General features: G+C 38.8%; 3 protein-coding genes across 3 annotated transcripts in view; 2 read left to right on the top strand and 1 right to left on the bottom strand.

Moving 5' to 3' along the window:
• Nucleotides 1-15,962, bottom strand: part of LOC129789672 (connectin-like) — a 48,862-nt gene extending 32,900 nt beyond the window's left edge. Inside the window, exon 1 of the mRNA XM_055826675.1 lies at nucleotides 15,267-15,962. The gene's annotated coding sequence lies outside the window, so the exon portion shown is untranslated. The remainder of the gene's footprint in view (nucleotides 1-15,266) is intronic.
• LOC129789120 (uncharacterized) lies at nucleotides 7,325-9,576 on the top strand. The gene is made up of 3 exons (XM_055825770.1): nucleotides 7,325-7,575; nucleotides 7,643-8,274; nucleotides 8,348-9,576. The coding sequence occupies exons 1-3, from the start codon at nucleotides 7,438-7,440 to the stop codon at nucleotides 9,558-9,560; spliced, it is 1,983 nt and encodes a 660-aa protein (XP_055681745.1). The 5' UTR covers nucleotides 7,325-7,437; the 3' UTR covers nucleotides 9,561-9,576.
• A 7,423-nt stretch (nucleotides 15,963-23,385) lies between the features above and the next one.
• Nucleotides 23,386-24,621, top strand: LOC129786913 (uncharacterized). Its single transcript, XM_055822169.1, has one exon. It carries the CDS (start codon nucleotides 23,386-23,388, stop codon nucleotides 24,619-24,621), a length of 1,236 nt encoding a protein of 411 aa, XP_055678144.1.
• The last annotated feature ends 818 nt before the right edge of the window (nucleotides 24,622-25,439 follow it).

Raw genomic sequence — 25,439 nt, forward strand, 5'->3', positions numbered from 1 at the left:
TTTTCTTTGAGATATTTTAGAGTTCTACAATTTTTTTTACTCCATTACAGGATTTTTCCTTCCCATTGCGTTCTATTCAGAAAGGATTTTTTTCTTCCGACTCCTCAAGCTCAGGTCATTCATCATTGATGCACCATTCGTAAAGGAGCTTCTGGCAAAGAATGACAGAAGAAAGCTGAATCGCAACAATAGTTTCAATGAGAGAAAAAGAGTTGAGAAGTTACTGTGACAGGGTAGTGTAAAATATGACACAATTGGTCTCAACCTCCCCGTTCCCTTTCTTCCTCACTTTCCCATGGATGCTATCCACTTGGTACCCGAGAAAAGTTCATAATTACTCCCCAGCGGAGTTTCGCGAACAACACAAATTTCACTTTATTAGAGCTCCGCAGTGTATATATGGGTATCGATACAGTGGCGACACAAGCACTTTTCTCATCCAGAAAGAGTTCACTTTTCCCTTAATGTTCCACCGGGGGATGAAAAGCATGGGCAGGGGGTGGTATGATGGAAAGTAGAGCAAACTACTGCACTACCTACCTTTCCATTATGTATTATACTATAAAGGAGCAGCTAGAAACTTCCTTTTAGATACTTACATTACCCAATTTTCCGGATGAATTTATTTAAGAATGCAATAAAAAGTTTGGCGAGATTTCAAGCTTTTGAAGTTTATATATTTCTTCGTTTTATTTTTTCTCTTTTGGATAAACTTCAAAAGATAGATATCTGAAAAGGAGTACTTTTAGCAATTTTAAAATGCACAAAAGGAATTCAAAAAAAAAGCTGATTTATTGTGAATTTAATCCGAAATTCAGCTGGTATAGATCCAACTTTTAATTTTTCTTTTATTTACTTACTATGAATTTTAAAAATTTTATATTCATACTCGGAAAAACTTTGCTGGTTCTCTCGGTTCTCTCAATGAATACATTTTGCAAAGTGTAGTAGTACTGACACTTAAAATTGTGATAAAATATATTATATATGAGAGATATTGTTGAAACCGGAAACATTTCATTAAAACTTCTCCTGAACTTGAAGAGAAAATTTTCCCAACACTCGTCTGTATTGGATATTTCTCGTTGGCAGTGTCTAGCAATATTTGTACAGATTGAATTCAGCCTCACACCCCATGATGACGAGCACCAATTGTGGGATGGGGAAAGCCCACCACCACCCGTCGAATACGTTTGATCCACCCAATTGTGCGGTTCGGGAAGCTCTATACGAGGGAAGCGCGCGCGGGAAAAGCTCCCTTTTCAATTTTCAATCATTCCCACACCCTCCGCTACGGCCATAGAGATGAACTGGGGGATTTTGGGGAAAAATAATATTTAGATTTTATATTTTTGTTTTTACCCTGGCCTCCCGCACAGTTTATTGGGTGGGAGGACTATGACATGAAGACATAAAAAATCCAGCAGGAGGAAAAAATAAACTGGGGAGTGTATTAAAATGCAATGGAATATGAATGAGACACGACCTAAAAATCACATAAAAAATTATGATGGTGGATACTTTGCGGTACGTTTGCGATTTGTATTTTAAAATACATATTTTGCCTTTGTTAAAATTTTATTTTTCCGAAAAAAATTCATTCCGGTTGGAAAAGTTTTTTTTTCATATTTTCGGATTTATCATAAAGGAATAAATTTCTTTTTAATTTTTAAAATGTAAATAGCATGGTAGTCAGTTGCAATAGTACTGGCGCAAATTTTCCACAGGTGTGGATGAACAATAAAATACAGCTATGTGTAGGGGAACGTGGCCCAATTGCGATCCCCTAAATTCTGTTTCAGAAGGATTGAAAAAAGTCATATTAAAATGAATTAAATCTTTCCAAGTTTGGTACCATTGGAAAGGTCATTTAATAGGCTAACTTTGTTCTATAGATGCAAACATTCTAACTCTTACCTGTTCTGAGTAATAGTCGAATTAAAAAAAGTTGCTAAAATTGCACTTTTTCACCACGGTGTTCTAATTGCGACCCCCCGAGTGTTCTAATTGCGACCCCCCGAGTGTTCTAATTGCGACCCCCTTTTTTTGCCGTAATTTGTGGGTTTTTCACTAGTAGATCACTTTTATCACTACTATAAATAGGAAAACTGCCATGAATTACACGGAAAAGCCGGAAAATCAAGAATTTATTTTCAATTTTCCCTACATTTGTTTTGACATTTCGCCCTTGAGGTGACTACACACACTTTCACACACACCGACAATTGCGCACTCACTGTCATAATTCCCAGAAAATCCACGAAAATTCTTCTGAGGAATGTGTAAATTACACTTTCTGCTTTTCCCTTTGGCTTTAGGAACATTTTCACTGCGAAAAAACTTACAAGAAACGTAAAAAAAAATGATTTTCCTGGAATCAAAACACAGCGCGGTCTGTGTGAGGAAGACACTTCCACACCACTACACGCACGCGCGACAGCTTCACTGTGGTGAGTGGTGGAACTAGACGGTCCGAATTGAAACATTTTGGGGGTCGCAATTAGAACATTTTGCATGTATTACATTTTCACTTAATTACTTAAAATACCTAAAATCTTTCAAAAAATTGTAAATCAAGCAATAAACTAGACCCTCTAAGCTACAGAAACGCGGCATAATATGAGACATAATAGTGGGAAGAAAACTCATATCAACTTAGTTTCTAAAATCAGAAAATGTCGGCCAAGTGCTGAAAATTAATTTTGATTTTTTATTAGTCCTGTTGTGTACTAAATTAATTTATTTTAGGCGCTAACATTACCTTACTATAATATCTTCATAATGTAGTGAAACTAATTTTATAATATTTCGTCATTTACGAGAAAAAGGGGAGGTCGCAATTGGGCGGCGGTCCGAATTGGGCCACGTTCCCCTATGTATATTGTGGAGCTTGGAAATTTTCGTATATAATGTATTAACTTTTCCATAGTGGCTAAGGGTGCCAATGTGAAGGATGATACTAATACAAATCGATTGATGGTGATTTTAGCATCATTCCCAACACACTGAGTAGTCGCTTGCTTGCGAAAAAATAAATTGCAGCACAAAATGGACTTCCCAAGTGGAAATTATCCAACAATTGAATTTTCCTGTCTTTCCCCCGAATTTTTTTTCTAGCAGACAAAAAGGCAGTCCAAGAATTTCTGGTATGCTGTTGTGAATGAAAATGATAAAAATTACGTATTCACATAGGACACTACTCACGAAATTTATGTCCAAATCTCAACACGAAAGGGAGGGGGTGGGTATAACATTTCTAGTGAGACACCTTTCTGGTACATAGTGGTTGATAAAAATGCAAAATATGCACATTGCATTTTCATACACACACTGTGTCTCCAAGAATTCCACTCCCGGGAATCACAAGCTCGACACTCAGATTGCTATAATGCTAGAAAAAGTTTTACTGAGAATTCAAGGAAAAAAATAATAATCCGGATCTTTTTTGTCGACACCTTAATGCATAATAGCACCGACATAAAGTATTTCTGAGAACTTGTAGTTTTATTGCATTACATTTAATGTTATGCTACATATCTTCTTCCTCTTTCTTTTTTTTTTGAAAATAATTTTATTAAGCTTCCAACTCTATGTAGGTTTTGCTAAAAATTTAAATTTTTATAGTAAAAGTTTTACAATGTAGGTTAGAGCTTAAAGCTTAAAGCCACAAAGTTCTAACCTTTAAATTTAAGAGCTTTTTGTGATTTAAATACGTAATCGGATCGAAAAATATGGCAGAAAAAAAGAAGAGAAATGTGAGCATTAGTATTTATCCAATCCCCAAAAACTTTCTCATATATGAGCCCCATAATGAATCCTTAAGTGAGAAAGGATTTAAACACCTTGTTATCCACATTGAACAACCCATCCACTCCTAAATTACAGTATCAATGACAAGATAACACTTATCGAATATTGCTACACCCACCCACTGCCACCCACCACCCACTCACAAAGCTACAGTAATCCACACTTTTAAGCATTCCCCAGTGCTCTCATTTATTGACTTAATCCCCAAACCTAAGCGCTCCTTCCGATGGCACACACACACACGTTACAAATCTAGTCAAATATTTGCTCCACGTTCCTCCACTCTGCGGCAATCCCCAGGCCCGGCTTTTTCTCCCTATATACATACATGGACCCCGTAGAGAAAATTTTTCCGGCGGGTCGAAAGCTCTTTCTGGTGCTTTTGGCACGTTCCGCTGTTCTGTGTGGAAAATCTTCCCGTTGAGCTTCACTTTTTTTTTCACCCCACCACCACCCCTTCCTATGGAATTATGCCCCTGAAAATGTTTCACGAAATACCTGCGAAATTGCCTGGAGGATTTTCCCATTCTCTATATCCGCAAACTTGTATGGTTTTATGGAGAAGAATGTGTACTTTTTCTCTTTCTCTCATATCTACCTCAATACATGGAAACCCTCTTCCCACCCATCAATTCAATCCGCATTGTATAGTTTGAAAGTATTTTAACAGATGGGATATGAAAACAGGGAGAATTTCACTGCAGTTTAGCGGAAAATATGCTTATAAAGTGTTTTAGTATATAGAAGAATAGTGAAGCGAGTTTTTTCTCTTTTCCTTTGGAAAATATACAATGTTTTTATGCTTCATTGGAAGGGATATTTTATTTAAAAATATTTATAGTTAAAATATTTAATTTTGAATGAATGACTTGATGAGTGCAGGAAAATACGAGGCTACCACGAAAGCTCTGTGAAAATTGAGTTAGTTTTCTCTCATAATAGATGTAACCTAATTAGAGGAAACTGGGAAAAAATATATTGAATTTTAAGTTGATATTTTTTTCTGCTTTTAATAGGTCATTACTACTTTTGTCTATTTTCTTAGCTGTGATTTTTTTTTCTAAAATTCTGCCTATACTACTTTGAGCTTTTTCTAAATTCTTGTGGGATTTTCTTAGTTTCGGTTTTTACATCATTTTCATAAGGAAAAGCTTCTCATGAAAGTGCAAAATAATATAACTCAGAAGCTTTAAAAAAAGCTTGGAATCTAAAAAATATATTGCAGGTTGAAAAAGCTCCGTAGGTCAACAACCAAAAGATTTAGGAAAACAAGCTTTAAAAAGTTTATAAAGTTTCAAGGATACTTTTGATTTATTAGCTATGCTTACATCCTTAAAGATCTTCCAGCACAAAGAAAAAAATGTGAGGTAATCTACATAAGAAAAGGACTTTAAGGAAAGGGCGGAAAGAGTTTTGCAAATGTTTCTCATGAGGTTATGCTGGGAGGCTACAAAAAAAAGAGTGTCCTCTCAATATTCTATGCGGTACAATGATGAGTCCTTCCGTCAACTATGTACAACGGAGGGTGGGGGAGGATTGAGGCATTTGAGGGTCAGAAAGTGGTTTCAGACGAAGGAAAGCCGAAAAGTTTTCGCATGTGGCAAAAGTGCGTTTGTGTTTATCTAAGAAGCTTACAGCTGGGCATCAAGACCATCATTCTGTCATAATGAAATTCCCTTGTGGTTTCCATCCGAATGTCCACCAGAGAGAGTGGAGGCATTTTATGCCAGAACATGGGGCCGCAGTTGGGCGGGATGGTAAAAAGTTTTTCCCTCACAAAGGGAGCTCATTGTTGTTGCCATCCGTGTTAAATGTGTGTACGGAGGCCGAAAGGATAATAATCTGTTTGTCAGATCAAAATGGACGGATGACAAGGAACCTGGTCTTGCACCTATTATTTTTCTCTCTATAGACCTATTTTCCCCAACCCCCACACACACACTACTCAGACTCACTGCCAAGCCTTTTGGGCTTTTTGTCTTTCTGTCGAGGATGACCCGGAGAAAAGAAGATACGTAATATGGGGGTGGGTGGGAAAATACTTTCGGCGCGTAAATCCGACGACACAGCGACGACGAAGGAAGAGAGAGAGAAAATTTCTTCAAGGAAAAAAACACACCCAAATAACTAGTTATTTTTATATTGATTCTGACACCCCCGAATCTCGATTTTATTTTAACAGATGTTTTTTATCGGTCCTTCCTGCATTAGATTTATGCTGTCGTCCTTTTGCCTGTGAGACACTAACATATATATGTACGGAAAAAATATTCCCAGGGCACACCGGGCAAACGAAGGGTGACCATATATGAGAAGGACGCCCCACCCGATGTTTGTGGGGGTATGAAGAATGGAAGAAGCTCACGGAAGGAGGCCCTTTTTCACTCCCAAAAAAGGCACCAGAGAGGGAAAATCTTGCACAAGGCGATTGAACACCGGCATGATGTATTGAGGCCACCCTCAACTTTTTGCCATCAATTCATTGGACCGAGAAAGTCAACATGGGAAAACTGCCTAAAATTATTTATTGAGTCAATATAATAAAATGTCCTAAGATAATATTTGTGAATGGTTACAATCTCTCGCGTGGGGTGTTTATATTAACAGCGTTATGAGGTTATTATCTATTGTATGCCCGTGATTTCTTTACTCTTTATATACCCATTTCCACTTGATTCCAGCGTGTACAGAGCACCAAAATACGTGGTGGTGGCACCCATTTAACTTAAGTGAGGTAAGCTTTTTCGGGTAGATGCCTAATGAAGTGGAGAGGAAGAAGAAAAAGGTGCAAACTTCCACTTTCACGTACACACTGCAGAATCTATGAGGGAAAATTTATACCTACCAAGTGGCATAAAATCGATCCTGGCTGTATTCACCGCGTAAAAGAGTTGCTGATTTTCGTTAAAATTTATATGGAATTGAGCTGCCGAAGCGGGAGAACATAAAACCCCGTGTATTACGGAAAGTTTAAGAAATATATCTTCAAATTAGGGATTTTCGATTACTTACCACATAAATTCCACATATAGAAGAAAATGTACGTACTTGAGTTTATGTATTGAGCTTTAAAGAATTATATATTTGTGAGCAAAAGGAGCTTTTGCGGGGAAAAGCTCTCAAATATTAAGTAAAGACTTTTCTTGACATGAAAGAAAATTCCAAAGTCCCTTTAAAGCTACAAAATTTAATGAAATAATTCTTTTGCAAGGGGCAAGAATCTCTTCGTGTTAATTAAAACAAACAAATCTCAATAATCCTGTAAGAAATGCAAAAGCTCCACATTTATAGTGGCAGTGAAGAGTAGAATTTTTGAGGATAATTGCTTTTATAGTTTGGGATTAAAATAATTAATTACCAGACAAATGGAAAAGTCGGAAAATTTTACACTGAGAATTATTTTACACTTAATTCTCTTCTCGAAATCCAACCAAGCAGCAAAGGGTTAAAAATCTCGTGGTATTAACAATGAGAAATTCATGGCAAAACTATCCGTTAGCCTGCCCATCAATCAGCCAGCTGTTTGGCCAAAGAGAGTCAGTGCTTTGTGATTGAGTGGTGTGGATGGCCATTTATTTGAGATTATCTCACATTTTTAGTTGTAAAAACTTTTGGTGATGCCCCACAATGGATGGAGTTATGTTTGTGATTTGCATTCCCACCGAGGTGGAGGAGAAGAAAATGCTCAAGAGATGTGAAACCATCGCCCAATCTCAAGCCTCAACGCCACTCAGAGCGCCGGATTTTCAGCCCAACAAGGGAACCGTAAGTAGACCACATTCAGGGAGTTTTTTTTTGTTTCATCAAATAAACAGATTTTTTTTCTTTGCAGAACAAAGTTCAAGATTTGCATACACCCCCGATTGAGCAGAAAAATACATCCACAGAGCACCTGTTGAAGGTTGAAGGGGACCCCGTGGTTACCATAAAGACACCCACGCTCAATGTGCCACCCCTCACAGAGGGATTCTTCCCATCGAGCCGTAGATCATCCCTGCGCAACAAGACATGCCATGGGAAGAAAACGAAGAACGTCAATTGGGCAACGCTGGACATCCCGAGTGATTCTTCCATGCAAGCTGTTGTTGAGGAACTTTTAAAGCGGACAAAGATAGAAAATGCCACATGGACGGAGATAAATAATGGCCGTAAGCTGAAGGTTGCTTTCTCCCTGGAAGTTGGTCAGAAATGTGAGCGTGTCAAGCAGACGCTCCTGGAATGGGGAATTGGTGTCCGGGAGGGCTCAATTCTCACCCTCACGCCGTGCTTCTTCTTCAGTTCTGCCTCCCAAACGGCAGCCACAAACTCTGATGATTCTCTCGAAGAAGATTGCCAGAAGGGTGGCGGTTGGGAGCGCTTTGTAGCCTCAATGACGGCGAGATTTAATGTGGCACAACTCGTTGAGGAAGTTCGCTACAATGCAGAGCTGCGATTTGATTTTGTTTCCCTCCTCGTTATTGCATCGTAAGTTGGAAATTTTTGAAGAAAGCTCCACAAAAGCTCAGCAAATGTAGGATTTTTGTATTTTTTTTTGCAGAATATTAGCTGGATTTGGTCTGGTGGAAGACAATCCGCTTTTCCTGGCTGCCAGTATGCTCATCTCCCCACTTATGGGCCCAATTATTGCCGCTATTTTCGGGACAGTAATCAAAGACCACAAACTTCAGCGCTTGGGATTAATTAATGAGCTTTTGGGAATTTTAATGGCCACACTTGTAGGCTTCATTTTCGGCCTGATCATCTGCAGCGTGGATCATCGCTACGGCATTGGGGAGGGTCTTACGCAAGAAATGTTGAGCCGGTGTGAGCTACATTCCCTCCTTGTTGGTGTTTTGATTGCCATCCCTTCAGGAGCAGCAGTGGCCATTGGGATTTTGGGTGAAAATGTTGGTTCCCTAGCTGGAGTTGCCATTTCGGCGTCTCTCCTCCCACCAGCTGTGAATTCTGGGCTCATGTGGGCCCTTGCATGCTTGTACAAAATCTACGAGGCCGATGGGAAGCGCTACAATTCCATTGTCAACACCAATTACTACTCCAATCATCAGTCCATTGAGGTGGCCATCATGGGCTCAATTAGTATGTGCGTTACGATCACCAATGTGATCAGTATCTATGTGATGGGCGTGATCTTCCTGCGAATTAAGGAAGTTGCCCCAATGGCTACGCAAAATTATCGCCAATTCTGGAAGCACGACGTCAAGATTGCCCGGGATTACAATAAAACCTGCCAAGTGGATGATGCAACGAGTCTTCGTCAAAAGCTCGCCGATGAAATTGCCGGCTTTGAGGCGCAGAGCGACAATCGTGGTCAGGGTGCTCGGGCAGAAATTGTGAGGCGTCTAACACAGGGTCCAATGCCGTCGTTGTACCATCATCAGCACACTTGGTCACCCCTAACGCATGCCGCTCAATACCGTCCAACTATACAAGAAATGGAGACACTCCTCATGAATCCCGATACCCATCGCAATCACAGGTGCCTCAGTCATCTCTATTCACCCCCACGACGGAGTCCACCACGAGCCCTGGCCACAGAACGCTTCTACAGGCGACGCTGCTCAATGCCATCCAACCCTGTTCCAGGCGCCACCAAGAGCTCAATCTTCATGAAGTATACCCAGGATACGAGGCTAGATGCCATCGCTGAGACATCAGCCCGCATTGGTGATGGCTCACGTGGCTCACGGAGTGGCAGTGAAACTGAGCGAGGGAGAAATTTTATTGTCGTGCCGGTCCAGAATCAGGAATAAAATTCATTTTCAGCCACCCACGTTCTTGCATCAGCAAAAAAAATGATAAATTGGTGCTTCTGAATCAGTTTCCTGACCAACATTACCATTTTATTACTCAACTTCGAACCAAAAGCTCCATTGCCAAAAGAATTTTCCGCCAAACAATTGATTCTTTTTGCTCGAATTTATTGATTCTCGCAACATTTTGAGCCATATCGGAAGTTACTTTCACGTGGAATCCCAAAGTTTTGTCTGTTATGTCACAGCGAAAGCTTTGCCCACCAGAGCTTTTTTTTCCTCATCGAAATATTTAAATTCTGTTGCTTTAGCTTTTGAAATGTTTTTACTAGACTTTCAAAATATTTCTCGTGGAATATGTAAGTTCAGCGCGCTTAGAATGCTCACTGAAATCCCCCTTATATATGTACGTGAGAACGGAAATAACGCTGAATTTTTGCCTAAGAAATGCGGAAAAGGAACTTGTTTGCAAAATTGCTTCAATTTAAAATGTGCTGCATATTTATTTTTCACTCTGTTAGTAAATTTCAACTTGGTAAAAAAAAAGTATTTTGCATTTGGGAACATTTCCCATGTGTCCTAAATAAGCCAAAGGGATCAAGGAGCTTTTGCAGTGCAAAGCTCTTTAATATACTCCCCTTTCTTTTTTTTTCCTCAAACTTCGTTATCGTGTGAGCAGTGCGGTATATTTGTATGTTTATATATAGAAAGTATGTGCAGCAGCTGAAAATGCAAAAAGCTAAATATTGTAAATAGATGATTGAGGGAGAATTTGGCACAAATCCAAATATTCTGCACTAGTCACTGCCATCTCTCATCTCCCGGATACCTCCCCCCCCACATCCGGGGTGCGAAGGGCACGAGAAAAAAAGGAGAGCTTTAACACGACCCAGCGATTTACGCCATCGATTATTCTGTTCGATGAGCGATTGAATCTTTAAAGAGGATCTATGCTCCACCCCGTCCCCTTTCTGTCCCATTTCTTTTGCATTAAATTAACATTAAACACCGAAACAGTCCACACTTTGCCTCCGTCACATCCCCTAATGTCACAAATAAATGAGCTTTGCGGGGGCGGGGGTGCTTTTTTGTCTGTTGTACGCTCCGAAGACAATTGAAGCTTGAAGTGGTGTATTTAATTCGCGCGACAGAGGACGAGATTCCCAGGGACGGGAGACGCCTGAGTCAACGAGGGGGGTGGTGGAGAGCACCCACAAAAGCAATTGTAGTTTTATTTACTTTCTTTGGTGACAAAAGCTTCCATTCACTCTGTTGAAATTGATTAAATATTAAGTTGAGATGCCGCTTGAAAATTATTCTCGAAACGTTGTGTGTGGAGAAAAGTGCAGGGAGTCTTCTTCATTGTGATTAAAAGTAACAATTAAAAAGTTTTTGGTGAATTAACATATTTATGTTTCGTTTCGGCGCAAAATAAGTCTCTTGGGGTAGTGTGAGTTTCTTGTTTGAAATGTTTCCCTGCTTGAGGGCTCAACTTTTGCTCTTACTCTCGCTCCCCACGCTCTCTTGCGTCTACCGCGCCCACACCGCCATCATCCCCCAATGCCGTGCACATAAATTAGCGATGGGACGACACGAAAAACCCTCCTGGTAAAGATATACTATAATTTAATTTTAAGTACACACACACAAGGTATGATGCGGGGAGCTTTAAAAGCAACTCTAAGCACGGCATCACATTACACATTAATATAACCTTATGTTCTTCACGCCGTACCCTTCGCATTCTTTGTCAGGGTTCATCGCTTAGACGGGTAGATGGTGTGGATTGTAAATTATACACACTGGGTGTGGAACATGATCACAGTGTCAATTGAGCTTCTTCAGTGAAATTGAGAACATTATTATCTTATATAGAGTCAATTGCTTGGCATTTTACAAGGTTAAAAACCACTTTTTGCCCTTATCTCATGCTGAAAACTTTCTCAAATTTATTTCAAAGATCAAAAGCTTCCAAAGTTTACAAAATAATATACATTTGATATCCTCTATGTATCACAGAAATGAGGAGAGAAGTATTATATATCTATGAGAAAATCCCATAAACTTTGTTTTAGTGAAATAAACAACGAGATTTTTTGTTGTGCCTTTTTTACATGAGGCGTTGAAGAAAAAAAAGCTCCAAAAGCTCTCTGGAAAATTTATTCTTCAAGGAGTTTTTTTCTGTGAATTTCTTAAGCAGAGTTGAGAAAACAATTACAAATTAGCTAAGAAACTATTTCTAAGAGCTTTTTGTGGCTTTTTCTTATAAAAATCGTAAAGTGGTCCAATGTTGATCCAACTGTCAGGGACTTTAAGGCATTTGTGCATTTCTCAAGTTTCTGCGGTCAAGAATACAATGGAGCAAGAGTATTGTCCATATTATTGTGTCTATATATATGCTATGTAGCATTTCACCCAGTAACAAGTTTAAAAAGGACTTTCCCAGCCTGTCTAAAATTTCATTTAAACCACACAGCTACTCAGGGGTGCCTTCTGAGAAATTCTCATATGTGGTGTATTTCTTGGAAAGCACAAGAGGGGAACCTTTGGGAACTTTTAGGGATGCTGTAAGATCCAAATGTGTACTGAAAAGACGTTTGTTGTGTACGTACCCCGCCCCAAAGAGGAAGATGGCGCGGGGAGAATGATTGTTTAGACTGTGGGTGGTAACTGGGGTATACGGCATCATTTCTTCCCTTTTGGGATCTCGTGCTATTGTATACATTGGCCTTGTTGTGGGTGCAAAGAGAGCGTTCCACCATTAAGATTTTCAATTAGAGATAGAAGAGCAATTGCCCAGAAATGAGTTATATTCATTTCTTCAGCACCACCAGTGCCACATCCAATGAAAACAATCAATTCCTTCACTTTAAGTCATTCCCACACTTTGGGGAGGACGACAGACTATGTATTGCTTACATGTGCGTTTCCTCCTGCGTGTTAAGTGAAATATTGTGTCAGTTAACCGGAATCTATGGGGGTGGTATGGGGGGGGATGTATATGGAGACGATGAAAGCTTGCCGTTTTCTATTTGTATCGGGAAACCAATAATAAATTACAGCTGAGGTGAAAGGTGTAACTGATGAAGTTTGTGGTTTATGGCGGATAACCTCGTGCCAAAAGGGGGAGGGCGGAAGCCACCGTATAAGAGAAAATACACCAATTGCTCGAGGTGACAAACATAGCTCTTTATCTCCCCAACCAACTGGTACCAAGGTGTCAACATTTGAAGTGGATAATTGAAAGTGACACCGAGAAATCAAAGCTCCTTGCCCGGAATTATCCCATCTCACCCAGGCGCAATGAATGAAGGAAGCTCTCTCGGGATTTGACTCCATATCTTCCATCGTTCTCCCCAAAAACTTAAGAGCCAAATGGGCAGATGGAGTCACATTGGATGCTGAAGATATAGCTTTAGTCATTTATTTAAAGACACATTTCTCTCTCTCTCAGATGATTCTTTTCTCGACGCGTCCTCCTTTTATTGCATTCTTCATTTGTTATGAGAATAAAGTCTTGTGAGGAAAATTGTCTCTTGAAGAATTTTCGCAGTATTTGGCGAATGAAGAAGATGAACAAATAATCCAAGTGAAGAAAAATGTTGCAGATTTGTGACACTTTGTTGGCACGCCTGGGGAGCTCTTGAGCTAGAGAAAAGAGCTGCTAAAAGGCAAAGGCACTGAATTGATTTTGGAGTACACGCGGGGGTGCTCTCATCTTTTGTCCTCCCAACCCCTCAGTTTAATGAGAAAAATCCCTGGACTGCGTCTTTTTTTTTTTGTCTCCACGCTCACGGATATTTTGTAGCACACAGGGTCGATGGTTGTTACCCTCCGTGGGTGGGTGGATGCTAAATGTTTCATGAAGGTTTTTTTCAACTGAAAGAAACACACTGTAATTACACTTAATGGATGCGAAAACGCTAATAAGGGGATGGCATAATAGCTAGAGAGCTGAGGCAATTCATTAGATATCTCATGGGTATTTACATCGTATAGGGGATGACGCGCGGGGGGTAGGCGTATACAAATAGGCGGTATATCTAAAGAGTTTAGCTTGGAGTTTAAGGGTGGAAATGTGTAGTGTATTGATTGGAATACATACCGATAATTAAATGATCGGGGAGTCATCAAAACTCTAGCAACATTGTTGCAGAACTTCCCCATCTATTTCATTGGAAATTCCTTCTCTACAATTTTCTATTTAATTTCCCTCTAAGTGGGCTGTTAATATTATGAAAATTGCTGTCTTGGCTATTATTAAGCTATTATCCTTCAAGGGGGAAATTAATTGATTTTTTAATTTTTAAAACATTTCCAATCAATTAGCAGTTTTAATCATTAAAACTTATATAGGTTTGTTCATAAATTTCATTCTAAAGAATCGAACCATCCCTTAAATCAATTGATTTTTAAATAAAAAAATTTTATGACAAAGAAATTTTCTTTCTACTCATCCTGATATGCGATCTCCATTAGCACAGCCCCATGGAGAAAGAAATATCAGATAATCTGAATTAGGACCTGCGCAATGTGAAAATTAAAAGCAATTTTTGACGCATGTCATATTAGAATTTGATGGTACACTTGTTGATGATTTTAGAGAAATTACAACACCCACAAATTCGCAATATCTCCGTGACTAGGAAATTTTTGAATATTAATATCGCAAACTTTTCAGTTCTTGAGCTTACAAGAGAGAGAAAAAATATTCATTCTGAAAGTCAAAGATGAATAGCAAAAATAAGTTGTGTGCGGGAGCTTTGTGGAAGGGGTTTTTTTGGGCACATCAAAGATACTTTAGTATCAGCACGCATGCCTTCGTCCATTAATTTAGGCGGTAAAGCTTAAAGCTCTCCCGTTCTTGCGTTTCATGCTCCAAATCGATATGGGCGAGAAGAAAAACTCATTTTGATAGATGGTTTTCTCATCAATTGATATGGGGGTTGCGTTCGTGCGGGGGATGGTGGTTTGCTTCCTCAGCAGATGCGTGAAAAAGTCATGTGTGTGTGTGGATTTTTGCATAAATCTCAATGCCAACATGGGGAGCGCGTGTTGGGTTGAAATTCTGGGAAAATTTATGTGCATGGCATCGACTATCTGGTGAGGCCCATCGTTTCCAGCACGATGTCCTGATAAAACAATAAATGGCGGTAAATTAAATTAATGCAGCATGGTGTTTTTTGTATGGGGGGTGTGAGAGTGCCTGCTCTATGTGCTACCAAACGGGGAGGGATGTATTTTGCTTTGGCCATCGAACAAACCGATCAACCTAATGGACCATTGAATGATTTGACAGTATCCCATTTTGTACAACCCCCACCGAATTTGTGGTGATGTTTTCCCCCAAACCCTCATGCACTTACAGCACAGGGGTTTAAGGGTGGAAAATTTGCCGAAGCTGATTCATATAATTTGATTTCCAACAGACCAAATTGGTCTATTGCGACAAGAGAATAATCTCACCCATACCCCTTAGGGGGAGCTGTGGGTGGGAAACAAATCACCCAAACCCTAAAAGCACCCCACTATGTGTACCCAATAAGCTCCACCACCGACGCCACCTGAACACGATGGTAAACATTTTCACAGTGTGGACGAGTTTATCGGTGTCGATTGCCAACATCTTAAATGGCATGGGGATGTTTTGCTAATGTGTAAAAATAAATCAATAAAATGGCTTGTTTAGTACTGTGTTAAACCTACCGCAGTCCGTTGTCCTGTTTTCCAATTAACTTCCGCTCCAGATAAATCCTCCACCAGTTGTGCTGTCCCAGCGACAAGTGCTAATTGCCCAGATAAATTGCACACCACTGTTTTTCTTTCACAACAATTAACCAGGTGTGGGTGTGGGGTGGCAAGGTGTGAAGTTCAGCCACTTGAGATAGTACAAGCCCCCGCCTACTTTCAGTGTGTACCTCCACACCACCCTTGTATATTCTTCGAAAGTTCAGGGCGCTTGTAGGGCTATACGGCACTCTCAATAATATCTACCACTTCACGCACCACAATACGGTGGCTTGATGCGCCATCTCCAGCTGAGGAAGGGGTTCTTCGTATTCTTCTCACTTACAATCCGGGGGATGAGGGAAAAATTCATAATTCTTTTCCCGCCACGGAGACACAGTGTTTCGCAAAAGGGGATGAACTTTCGCGTCTCACTTCCGCCCCAAAAGTGTCTCCCTCGCGCGTGCACCCCGCTTTTGATTTCCACCGAGGGTGTGTGTGCGAGGGGGAGATTGATCAACCCTCCGGAGACAATGAAGGGGGGTGAGTGGGTGGTAGAGAGAAAAATTGTGGACACTCGAGCGTGCCGAATACAAATGCCCGCCGAACAAGTTATTCCCACCAAGTGTTGCAGACAATTTACACACCATCCGTTTCCGCCACTCCGAGAGTACTAAACTGGGACATCATAAAACTTCTCGATCTTGCTTCTTACACACCATTCTGCAAGTGCGCAGACCTACCCTCACTCGCGTCCAAGGGGTGACTCTTTATACGAGAGCGAGAGAGAGAGAGCTCCCATGGCTTTTCTCCCATGAGCTAAAATAAACATTTATGCGGAACGAAATTTGTGTCGTAAATCAAAAAATTAGGGGTTTGCGCAGTTGGGAAAGCTCAACAAGTTTCGGTCACTCGTCACAAAATTTTTGGTACATACTATGCAGCAGCACACAACCCGAAGGGGATGATACACCCAAAGTGCGCCACTCTGTGAGAGAGGAGCCCTCATATCGCTTTTATCCCAGTTGTACAAAATATGCTCCAAATTTCATGCATTTTCCCATTTATTTTGTCCTCTCTACGCTCTCTGGTGCTCATTTTCGGGAAAATTTTTCCCGCATCCATCCATCTCTCAATCTGTTGCTCCATCCCATCCAAAACTTCGGGCGTGTGCCGTACACAACTGCTGTGAAAGACACCACATTTTCCCGTATACATATAGAGCGAAATACCAAGCCGTGCGAATGCAACTTACCAAATTAATTATCTCCAGCGGAATTTATTGTCGCACACAAGTTTCACTTATAGAGTCACCCCCATCTCATCCTCGCATTTACGTACCTGTTAATTACGAGCAAATTGAACGTACCTAATGTGGTGGGTAGATAAATAGCGCTCATGGCACGCTGCTGAGGAGCTTTTTGCTACATATATGCGTACTCATACGTATGTATGTATAACATTTATTGTTTGTAATGCGGGACCAGCGACCTGCAGAGAGAGTGTGAGAGAAAGAGACCATTGAAGGGAATCCAAGTCGAAAATCAACGTCTTGACAAGAAAATGTTTGCCACAGAATATTTAGCTTCCCAAAGCCACCGATCAATCTTACATTGGCAGACACGTATTATGCGTCAGATAACTTCAAGCAAGATAATGCTGTTCTCTGGAGTAAGACAAGGTTGATATGTTCGATCAAATACTTGTAGTTATATATGTACATATTTATTGAGATAATCGTGTATTTTTTATGAAGACAAAGGAGGGAAAACTGATATGCAAAAAATACATAAATATTCAAACAAGAGATGTCAATTCAAAAAAGATGTTTTAAAGGAAAACAATTGAAAGAGAATTTTTTTATTTATTAAAAATTTGTTGTTAAAGATGTTTTCTTTTAAAGTATTAAGACCATTTCTATTTAAATATTTAACAGAAATACTAAATATTTTTTTTATTTACTGAGGGAGGCAGATCAGAAAAATCCTAGACTAAGACCTAGACCTACGGTTCCTAGACAAAAATATTGCGAAGAGGCCTTTAAGAAATTATCATTTGCAGAATAATTTACAAATTATATTTCTGTTTATTTAAAAATTTTATCTTATTAATTTTTTTCCTTAAAAGCTAAATTTATATTTCTTTTTCAAATTTTCCAGGATGTTCGAATTTTGTGCAAAAGTTCTACTAAATCAACTGTTAAAAATCAACCCCTTAACCGTTTTTGATAATCCCAAATTTATTGAAAGAATAATGAAAAAATGAAGCCTTCAGAAAAAAAATCATTGAAAAATTTTCCATAGCAAAAATTTTACAGAAATAAGGAAAACAATTTCCACGAAAACAATTTTAAAGATTTTTCATTTTTAGATACAAAATTTGAAGAACAAAAAATTAGCATTAAAAAATCCCATGAAAAAGTTTTAGTTTTAAAAAATATATTCAAGAAAAAATTCTTTTCCCAAAAAACTTTGTATAATTTTTGGTCCCAGTAAGGACTGTACTGTACCTGCTCAACATTAGACAAATAAGGTAAGATACAAAAAAAAATGTTGGAAAGAACAATAAAAAAAAAATAGAAGAACCAAAAAGTTTTTCTAATCGGTCAGTTAAGTACTTCTTAAATGAAAATCTCTCCAAAGTGAAAGCATTTAAGCTCAAGTACGGACCACTATAGTCCACTAACTATCAAAGTCAGTTAGTTTTAGTTGTTTCAACTCACACAATTGCTACACACAAATATATCAAGTATGTAGTTGTTTTGTAATGGAAAATACAAAGTTGAAAATGATTTTCTTTGTTATTCTTGTTGTTTTCAACCAAAAACTTTGCGTGTAGGTGTTGTGGTAAACTTTAAAAGTTACTTAAATAATTTAAAAAACTTGTCCGTTGCACAAATTATTTCATGGTCATTTGATGAATGAAAATGGAATGAAGTGGAAATCTGGTCTGTCAAAATTTTCAGCAGGTACATTACCATGTTAAATTGCAGAAAAGTAATGGTGAGAAAAGTTCTTGTCAGTTTTAGAAATGAAGTCTGGGACAGAGATAAAGTTTATTCTAGTGTGAACGTCAATTATATTTTTGGTATTTTATACAGTGATTCAATGGTGAGAAACACCATGGGACACACAAGATTCCGCAAATGGGTCTCTCAAACCATTATGCACTTTCACACACCCCCAACTCCGCAAAAAGCTCCCTTATCCCCGTATGTGACCAGGTCATCCGGGGACTGCAACACTTCAAACTAGTGCATGTCTCACATTAATTGGAGTTAAATGAAAATTTGTGCTTCGTCTGGTGCATAAATTGTATTACGATGGGGGTGGTTTTCGTTTTTATATCACCTGGCTTGTTCATTCCACACTCTTGCCTCATATCCACAAATGTATATAATACTTCTAACACCCAACCCCCACGCCCTACTGCCGTGAGGGATGGTAAAAGGGAGAATGTGTGGTAATTAAAGTTTTATTGATACCATAAAGTAGGATGTGTAATTACCGTGTGTGTGCGTTTTCATGAAAAGACATCACAGACAGAAAGCTCGCGCGTTCCCATTTCATGTCAGTCGGCCCTCCCCGACCCGTAACCGCACACACACATACCGGAGGCAAACACTTGGAGTTAAAATACTTGTGCATAGCTGTAATATGAGTGAGTTTATTATTTAATTGCAAGTTTACTTAGATTTTCTATTGCCATGGGGTCCCTGCGCTTTCTCTGCGGTACTCAAACTTCCACACACTACCCGGGCTTTTCCTCTCCTTCAGCTCAAACGTTGCAGATCATGCCGCACCAAGTACAACAAAATCCTTCAAAATACTTAAACTTCTCTCATGTATGCACCCTGAAAAAGAGCTTCTTCTCTCGCGCGCCATGTGCTTCCATCCTATGCTCTCTCTCAATTGTTTCACGCAAAGTACCCCATGCTGAAGGAATAAAATTGTCTTATTATTCTCACAAGTTTTAACCACCCCCTCGCACCCCTCTATATATATGTACAGTACATACATGAGTTTAAACTAAACATATATATGTAAACATACTTCCACATTTTAATTGGATTATACTGAAACAACGTCGTGTTTGTTCAACATAGTGAAATGCGCTTCTTCATCCTTTTCTTCCCTCCAACCTAATTATTATCACTGCCATACATATCAACTTGTTATTCTCACGATTAACAGATTTATCCCCCTGCTTCGTTTGTTCGCCCAGCCTTTCGCATCTTCTGTGTAGCATACAAAAGCTTGCATTCAACCCCACCCCATCACACCCTTTCCAACATAACACACGCAATCTGTGAAAAACAAATTGTTTTTGGTTAAACTCGTAGCTGAGCAATTAACAATTCCAAATTAAATCCAAATTGTGTTGGATCATGTGATTGTTTATACCCTCGGATAATCCCGGTACAGCCAGAAGCAGGAGCTTTCCTCCAAATATGACAAAGAGAGCTTTTTTCTCTCGCTTGTAGGTATGTATCTACATTTTTTTTCAACCAACATTTTGGTGAATATTGATGCTACTTCAGTAAAATTTGGAATTTTAATTTAAATTTTAGCTGTGTTTCTTTCAGACACAGCTTTTGTGTACCGAGCAAAATCGAAAGTCGTCAGATCGGGCTCAAACTTGGGATGAGCACGAATTAGGGTCCCCACATTCCAAAAAACGTATGCGCCAAAAAAAAAATTTTTCCGGCCGTCCGTCCGTCCGTCCGTAGTATAACACTAAATTGCGAGAGAACGGTAATAGATAGAGACTTGCGGTAAACGGCAAAGTTTAAAAGTCGACTGGAAGACGTCCGATTATGACGTCAAATTTTACCCCCCACCCCCCCGTCCGCCATTTTGGATAACCTCAAAATTTTGTTTTCGCTATATCTCAGCCCCTATTATAGCTAGAGGTCTGAAATTTTGATATGTTGTAGGGGCCATCAAGACCTTTCCAACGATACCTCATTTTCGAAAATCGGTCAAGCCGTTTAGTCAATATGGCCGCCACAATTTTTCATCGAAAATCGACCATAACTCGAAAACGGCTTGACCGATTTTGATCAACCCGGGGTCAAATGAAAGATCTCAACAAACCCTACAACTTTCTAGAACATACGAAGTTTCAAAAGTGACCGCTAGGGGGCCAAAAATCAAAAACAAAATTTTCGATGAGTTTTCGATGAATATCTCGAAAACGCCATTATCGATTTGCTTCATTTTTTGATATGTTATAGCTGACCATATTATCTAGCTCTGTGCCAAAAATGAAGAAAATCTATGGATCCGTTCTCGAGATATAGCCTTCCAAAGTTGGCATGTCATATCTCGGGTTCTACAGGTCCGATCTTGATCAACTCAAGCGCAAATGAAAGGTTTCGTGAAACCCTACAAATGTCTAGAACATTGCAACTTCGAAAAATGACCGCAAGAGGCGCTAAAGACAAAAACAAAGTTTTCGAAAATTTCGAACTCGAATATTTCGAAAATGCCATTATCGATTTACTTCATATTTTAATATATTATAGTTGAGGTTAAGAGCTTTCCAACGATAGCTCAAACTCGAAAATCTATGGAGCCGTTCCCGAGATATGGCGTTTTAAAGATTTCTTGGGGGATGACTTTTCTACTTTTCCCGACTTTGCGCGTATTTAAACAAATTCGCGTTCTAGTTTGCTCTCACAAAATTGGTACACTGAAAGAAACACAGCTCTCGTAAGCTTGGTCAGCTTACCCGTACATTTTTTTAATCATTTTGACTCGAATATATTCCACGTGATACTTTCCGATTTAATTCATATGTTTGTGTCATGTCCACTTCAACCAGAGAGTTATATAAAAAAAACTAATTGAAATAATGTCATCGCAGTGGACAAGTTTGTTAATTAGTTCTACAGTACACTGTGTATGTACATACTTAAGAGCTTTGCAGTGATTTTTTTTAGCTGGGTCGTCGTTTTTTTGCACATTACCCCAATTAAATGAAAGATAGAGTGTATATCGAGGGTAGGAAAATATACTATACTAACTCATTTTTGTTGATTTTCAGGAGAGCGATTTGAAGTTTGAGATTTACATTGCTTCTTATGTAAAACATTTTTACATTTTTCGCTGTAACTTTGTAGGGAACAAATATTCGAATTTGTCCTTTTGAAGGAAGATGAAGGACATCAAAAGCTATCGAAAAATGCGTTTAAAATATAATATACTGACTCGACTAAGTATAGTATATTTTCCGACCCTCGATATGTAAAGGTAAGTTGAGTTTGATGGGAAAATAGAACGGTTTTCCATTTATTACTCGTTCTGCATGTGACAGAAGTCATTAATTATATTTACATTCGATATAATTACAATTTTTTAATTTATATACTTTAATGTGTAACTTTATTTACCCCTTTTGGTAGAGAGAACATTTATTTTCTCTCTCGTGTTTTAATTGCTTTATTCAAATTAAAATTGAAAATAGAAACAAATTAAGAACTTTCTACTTATTTTCTTTCTTTCGTTTTATGCTTTCTTTCTATTTCTAAATTAAAGCTTTTAAAATATGTACATAAAATGAGTACATATGTACGTACATAATGTACATACATACCTACATATTTATGCAATTGGTTTTTTTTAACTTTAATTGAATTCAATGCTAAAAAAATTGTTAAATGTATTAAATAATCACCAATGTGATATTGTTTAAAAAAGAAAAATGAATTTCGCAATGAAATATTGATGATGAAATTTTGTGCAGGAAAAGTGGTAAACATCCACGAACAAAGTGATTTAGCAGCACGCTAATTCCTCTAAACACGCGACAGCGTCACGCTTAGAAGCTTTAAAAGCTCTGCAACTTTATGAGCTAATGCACCTAGCTCCTGTATAAAGCTCGCAAGTGTAATTAAACTTGTCATACATAAATCATAGGTATATACATATACCAAGAGGCACGTCGTGCTCCCAACAGTCGTCGCTATCAGCCCCTTGTGATTTCACTGTGAGCTGCGAATTTCAATCCCACCGTTGGGATTGCACGGCATCATGCTCATTTTCTCTGTTGCCATACCTCCACGGAAAATTTCTTTCATCCCCATTCAAAATGGGGGGAAACGTACCAAGGCGTAGTACCATTCGCTACTGTGAAGACTTCCGAAAGAAGCAGGAAACACCGGAATACAACACACACACCTATATATTTTCGATAAAATTCCAAAATTGCAATTTTCAACGAGCACAAAGTTTTCTCACAAGAGATAGATGCAATTAAATACCATGTCGGGGGATGTGCTAGCGGAGATACTATTGCAAATTGAAATAAAACACAAGTGATGCATAAAAAAATTCATTAAACTGAAGAGAAAGTTCAATAAATGGATGAATTACGAGAAAATTTTAATTAAAAATCAACATTGGTTGCACTTTGATTTATATCCTTCTGGCAAGGTGTCAGTCATGACTTCTTTCCATATAGCCTTCCACATTTTTATTCGTTGTAACTCTTTGCTCTGATTCTTTTATTGACTTTCTGGTTCTTCTTTTTTGTTCTTCTTTATGACACAAAATCATTTCTTTTTTTTTGCAGCATTTTAGCACAAAATTATTAAGCTTTTAGAGATTTTCCTGGATTTTATTTTACCTGGCTTAAGAAGTGGCGTAGATAAATTTAATTGTAGGAAGAAATTCCAGTACCATGAGACAAATTGTGTACGAAAGTGAAGAACTGATTTTCCAATAACTAAGTTTTCGACTAAAGAGCATTAAAAAATCTTTTAGCGTCTATTGAAGAATTAGAAGGAGGCGATAGCTTTGATAATATTCAATTTTTTCATTCCTTGTGGAGTTCCAAATTAGTCACGAGAGTGTATAGTCGCATTTGTCTTTCTCTCTCATATTAATTTTGAATTTGGTCATTTCGAGGTGAAATAAATAAGATCTTTTTGATAATTCAAACATCGAACAATTTTGAAAGCTTTGTGGAGTGATTAAGATAAACTATAGAAGAAAAGTGAAGGGATTTTCACAGTTTTTCCAGTTTGAAGAGAGTAGATTTTTCTTGGTGAATTCTAATAAATTTTAATTCCTGGAAGAGAGAAAAGGACAGTGAGATGGCGGCAGCGCCGATTGGCGCAGGCCGTAAGAGGGGGATGAATTCGGCAACGGATTCAGAATTCCCTCCGTTGGACTCTGGACAGAAGAGCAAAAGGAATAGAAACATTTTTGTGTTTGGGAGAGGAGAAGAGAGTGAGAGCCCGCGCTATTTGGTAGTTGAGAGAAGTGATGATGGTGAGAGTATGAAAGCGCTCTCGGTGTTCAAGGTGAAGAGAGAAATCAGCAAGTTGGTGGGGAAGGTGAAGCGTTTGCAACCGCTGTTGCAGGGTAAATCGCTGCTTATTGAGATTGCGTCGGACGAGCAAGCGGATAAGCTTCTCAATTTGAAGACCTTGGCTGGAAAATCGGTCAAGATTTCATGGCACCCGTCGATGAATAAATGCAAGGGGATAATTGCGTGCTTCGATTGGACGTATATTCCTCTCGCAGAGCTGAAAGAGGAGTTGAAGGCATTCAACATCTCCGATGTGAATGCAATCAAGAGGAAAGTTGAGGGAGGAAAAATGGTCGACACAGGCACATTTATTGTGACCTTCGATTCGCCGAAGTTGCCAGAATCCATTGACGCGTTTTATTACCCTCTCAAGGTGAAGGCCTTCGTACCGAATCCAATGAGATGCTTCAAATGCCAGAAGTACGGGCATTTTGTGGATAAATGCCGTATGGCAAAGAAGATCTGTGCGAAATGCTTGCACAATGAGCACGAGGGAGATTGCGTTCATGCACATGCCTGTGCAAACTGCGGAGAGGACCATCTCTCATGGTCCAGGAAGTGCCCCATCTTCAAGCAGGAATTTGCTATTATGAAGATAAAGATCACCCAGAAGATCTCATACTTCGCAGCCAAGCAGGAGTACATGAGGACAAGGAGTATGGACTTGTCTTTTGCAGAGACAGTGGCTAAATCTAAAGCCACGAACTTGCGGAAGCGGATTAATGTTGGAGGAAAGACGGTTTTTCCAGGCTACGAGCAAGACAAGTCTGCGACTGCTGGAGTTAACGGGGTGGGATTCCCCCCGTCGGAATTTGTACAATCTTTGAGGTCAGATAGGATGGAGACTGATATAGTTCTTCCTGGATCTTCAAGAGATGGAAAGCCTTCAGGTGTCTCCCCAGGAGACACCTCTTTGGGTGCTAAGGATGACCTTAGCACCGGTAATATTTCAAATATTCCTTCTACAGGAACAGTAATCAAAGATGCGTTGAATATTTTGGTTGATGATGAAATTTAATTTTTTATTTATTTTTTTTTATGATCACACACAGAGTTAATTAATTTGCTTATTATTAAGTTTTCTTTTTTTCCTTAAATTAATCATTCTTAGTTTTCTGATTCTTTATGATCTTAATTCAATGGAATATTAATGGTTATTATAATAATTTCTTTGACCTTCAAAGAATAGTGTGTGATCAAAATCCGGATTTTATATGTCTTCAAGAGACTCATTTAAGAATTAATGATGAGCCTAAGCTCAGAGATTATAATGTCATTGCAAACATAAACGAAAACTCTACCTCTTCGGGTGGAACAGCTATTTGTGTATCAAAGAAAACAAACATCATGTTTTCTGAAATAAGTTTTAACTCTGATTTAGATGCAGTAGCCATTAGGGTGATCTTTAAAGGTAGAGAGTTCTCAATTTGTTCTATCTACTTGAAACCTAGCCTCAAGTTGACCTATAATGCTATGCAGAGTTTTCTTGATCAAATTCCTTATCCTCGAATTATAGTTGGAGATTTTAATGCCCATAATGAGATTTGGGGTTCAATTAGGAATGATGCTAGGGGTAGAATTCTTGAACAGGTATTTCTTAATAATGAAGATGTTCTTCTAAATAAGGGTAAAGCAACTTATTTTCATCCAGGGCATAAAACATTTTCTTGTATTGATTTGGCCTTATGCAGCGCACAAAATTTTAATGACTTTGATTGGGAAGTACTAGATTCATATCATTCTAGTGATCATTTTCCCATTAAAATTAGTGAATTGATTTTTGGTCCAGACATACATAGGCGACAAAGGTGGAAAGAGCAGGATGTGGATTGGAAT

This window comes from Lutzomyia longipalpis, chromosome 1, assembly GCF_024334085.1.
Source record: "Lutzomyia longipalpis isolate SR_M1_2022 chromosome 1, ASM2433408v1".
NCBI lineage: Eukaryota > Metazoa > Arthropoda > Insecta > Diptera > Psychodidae > Lutzomyia > Lutzomyia longipalpis.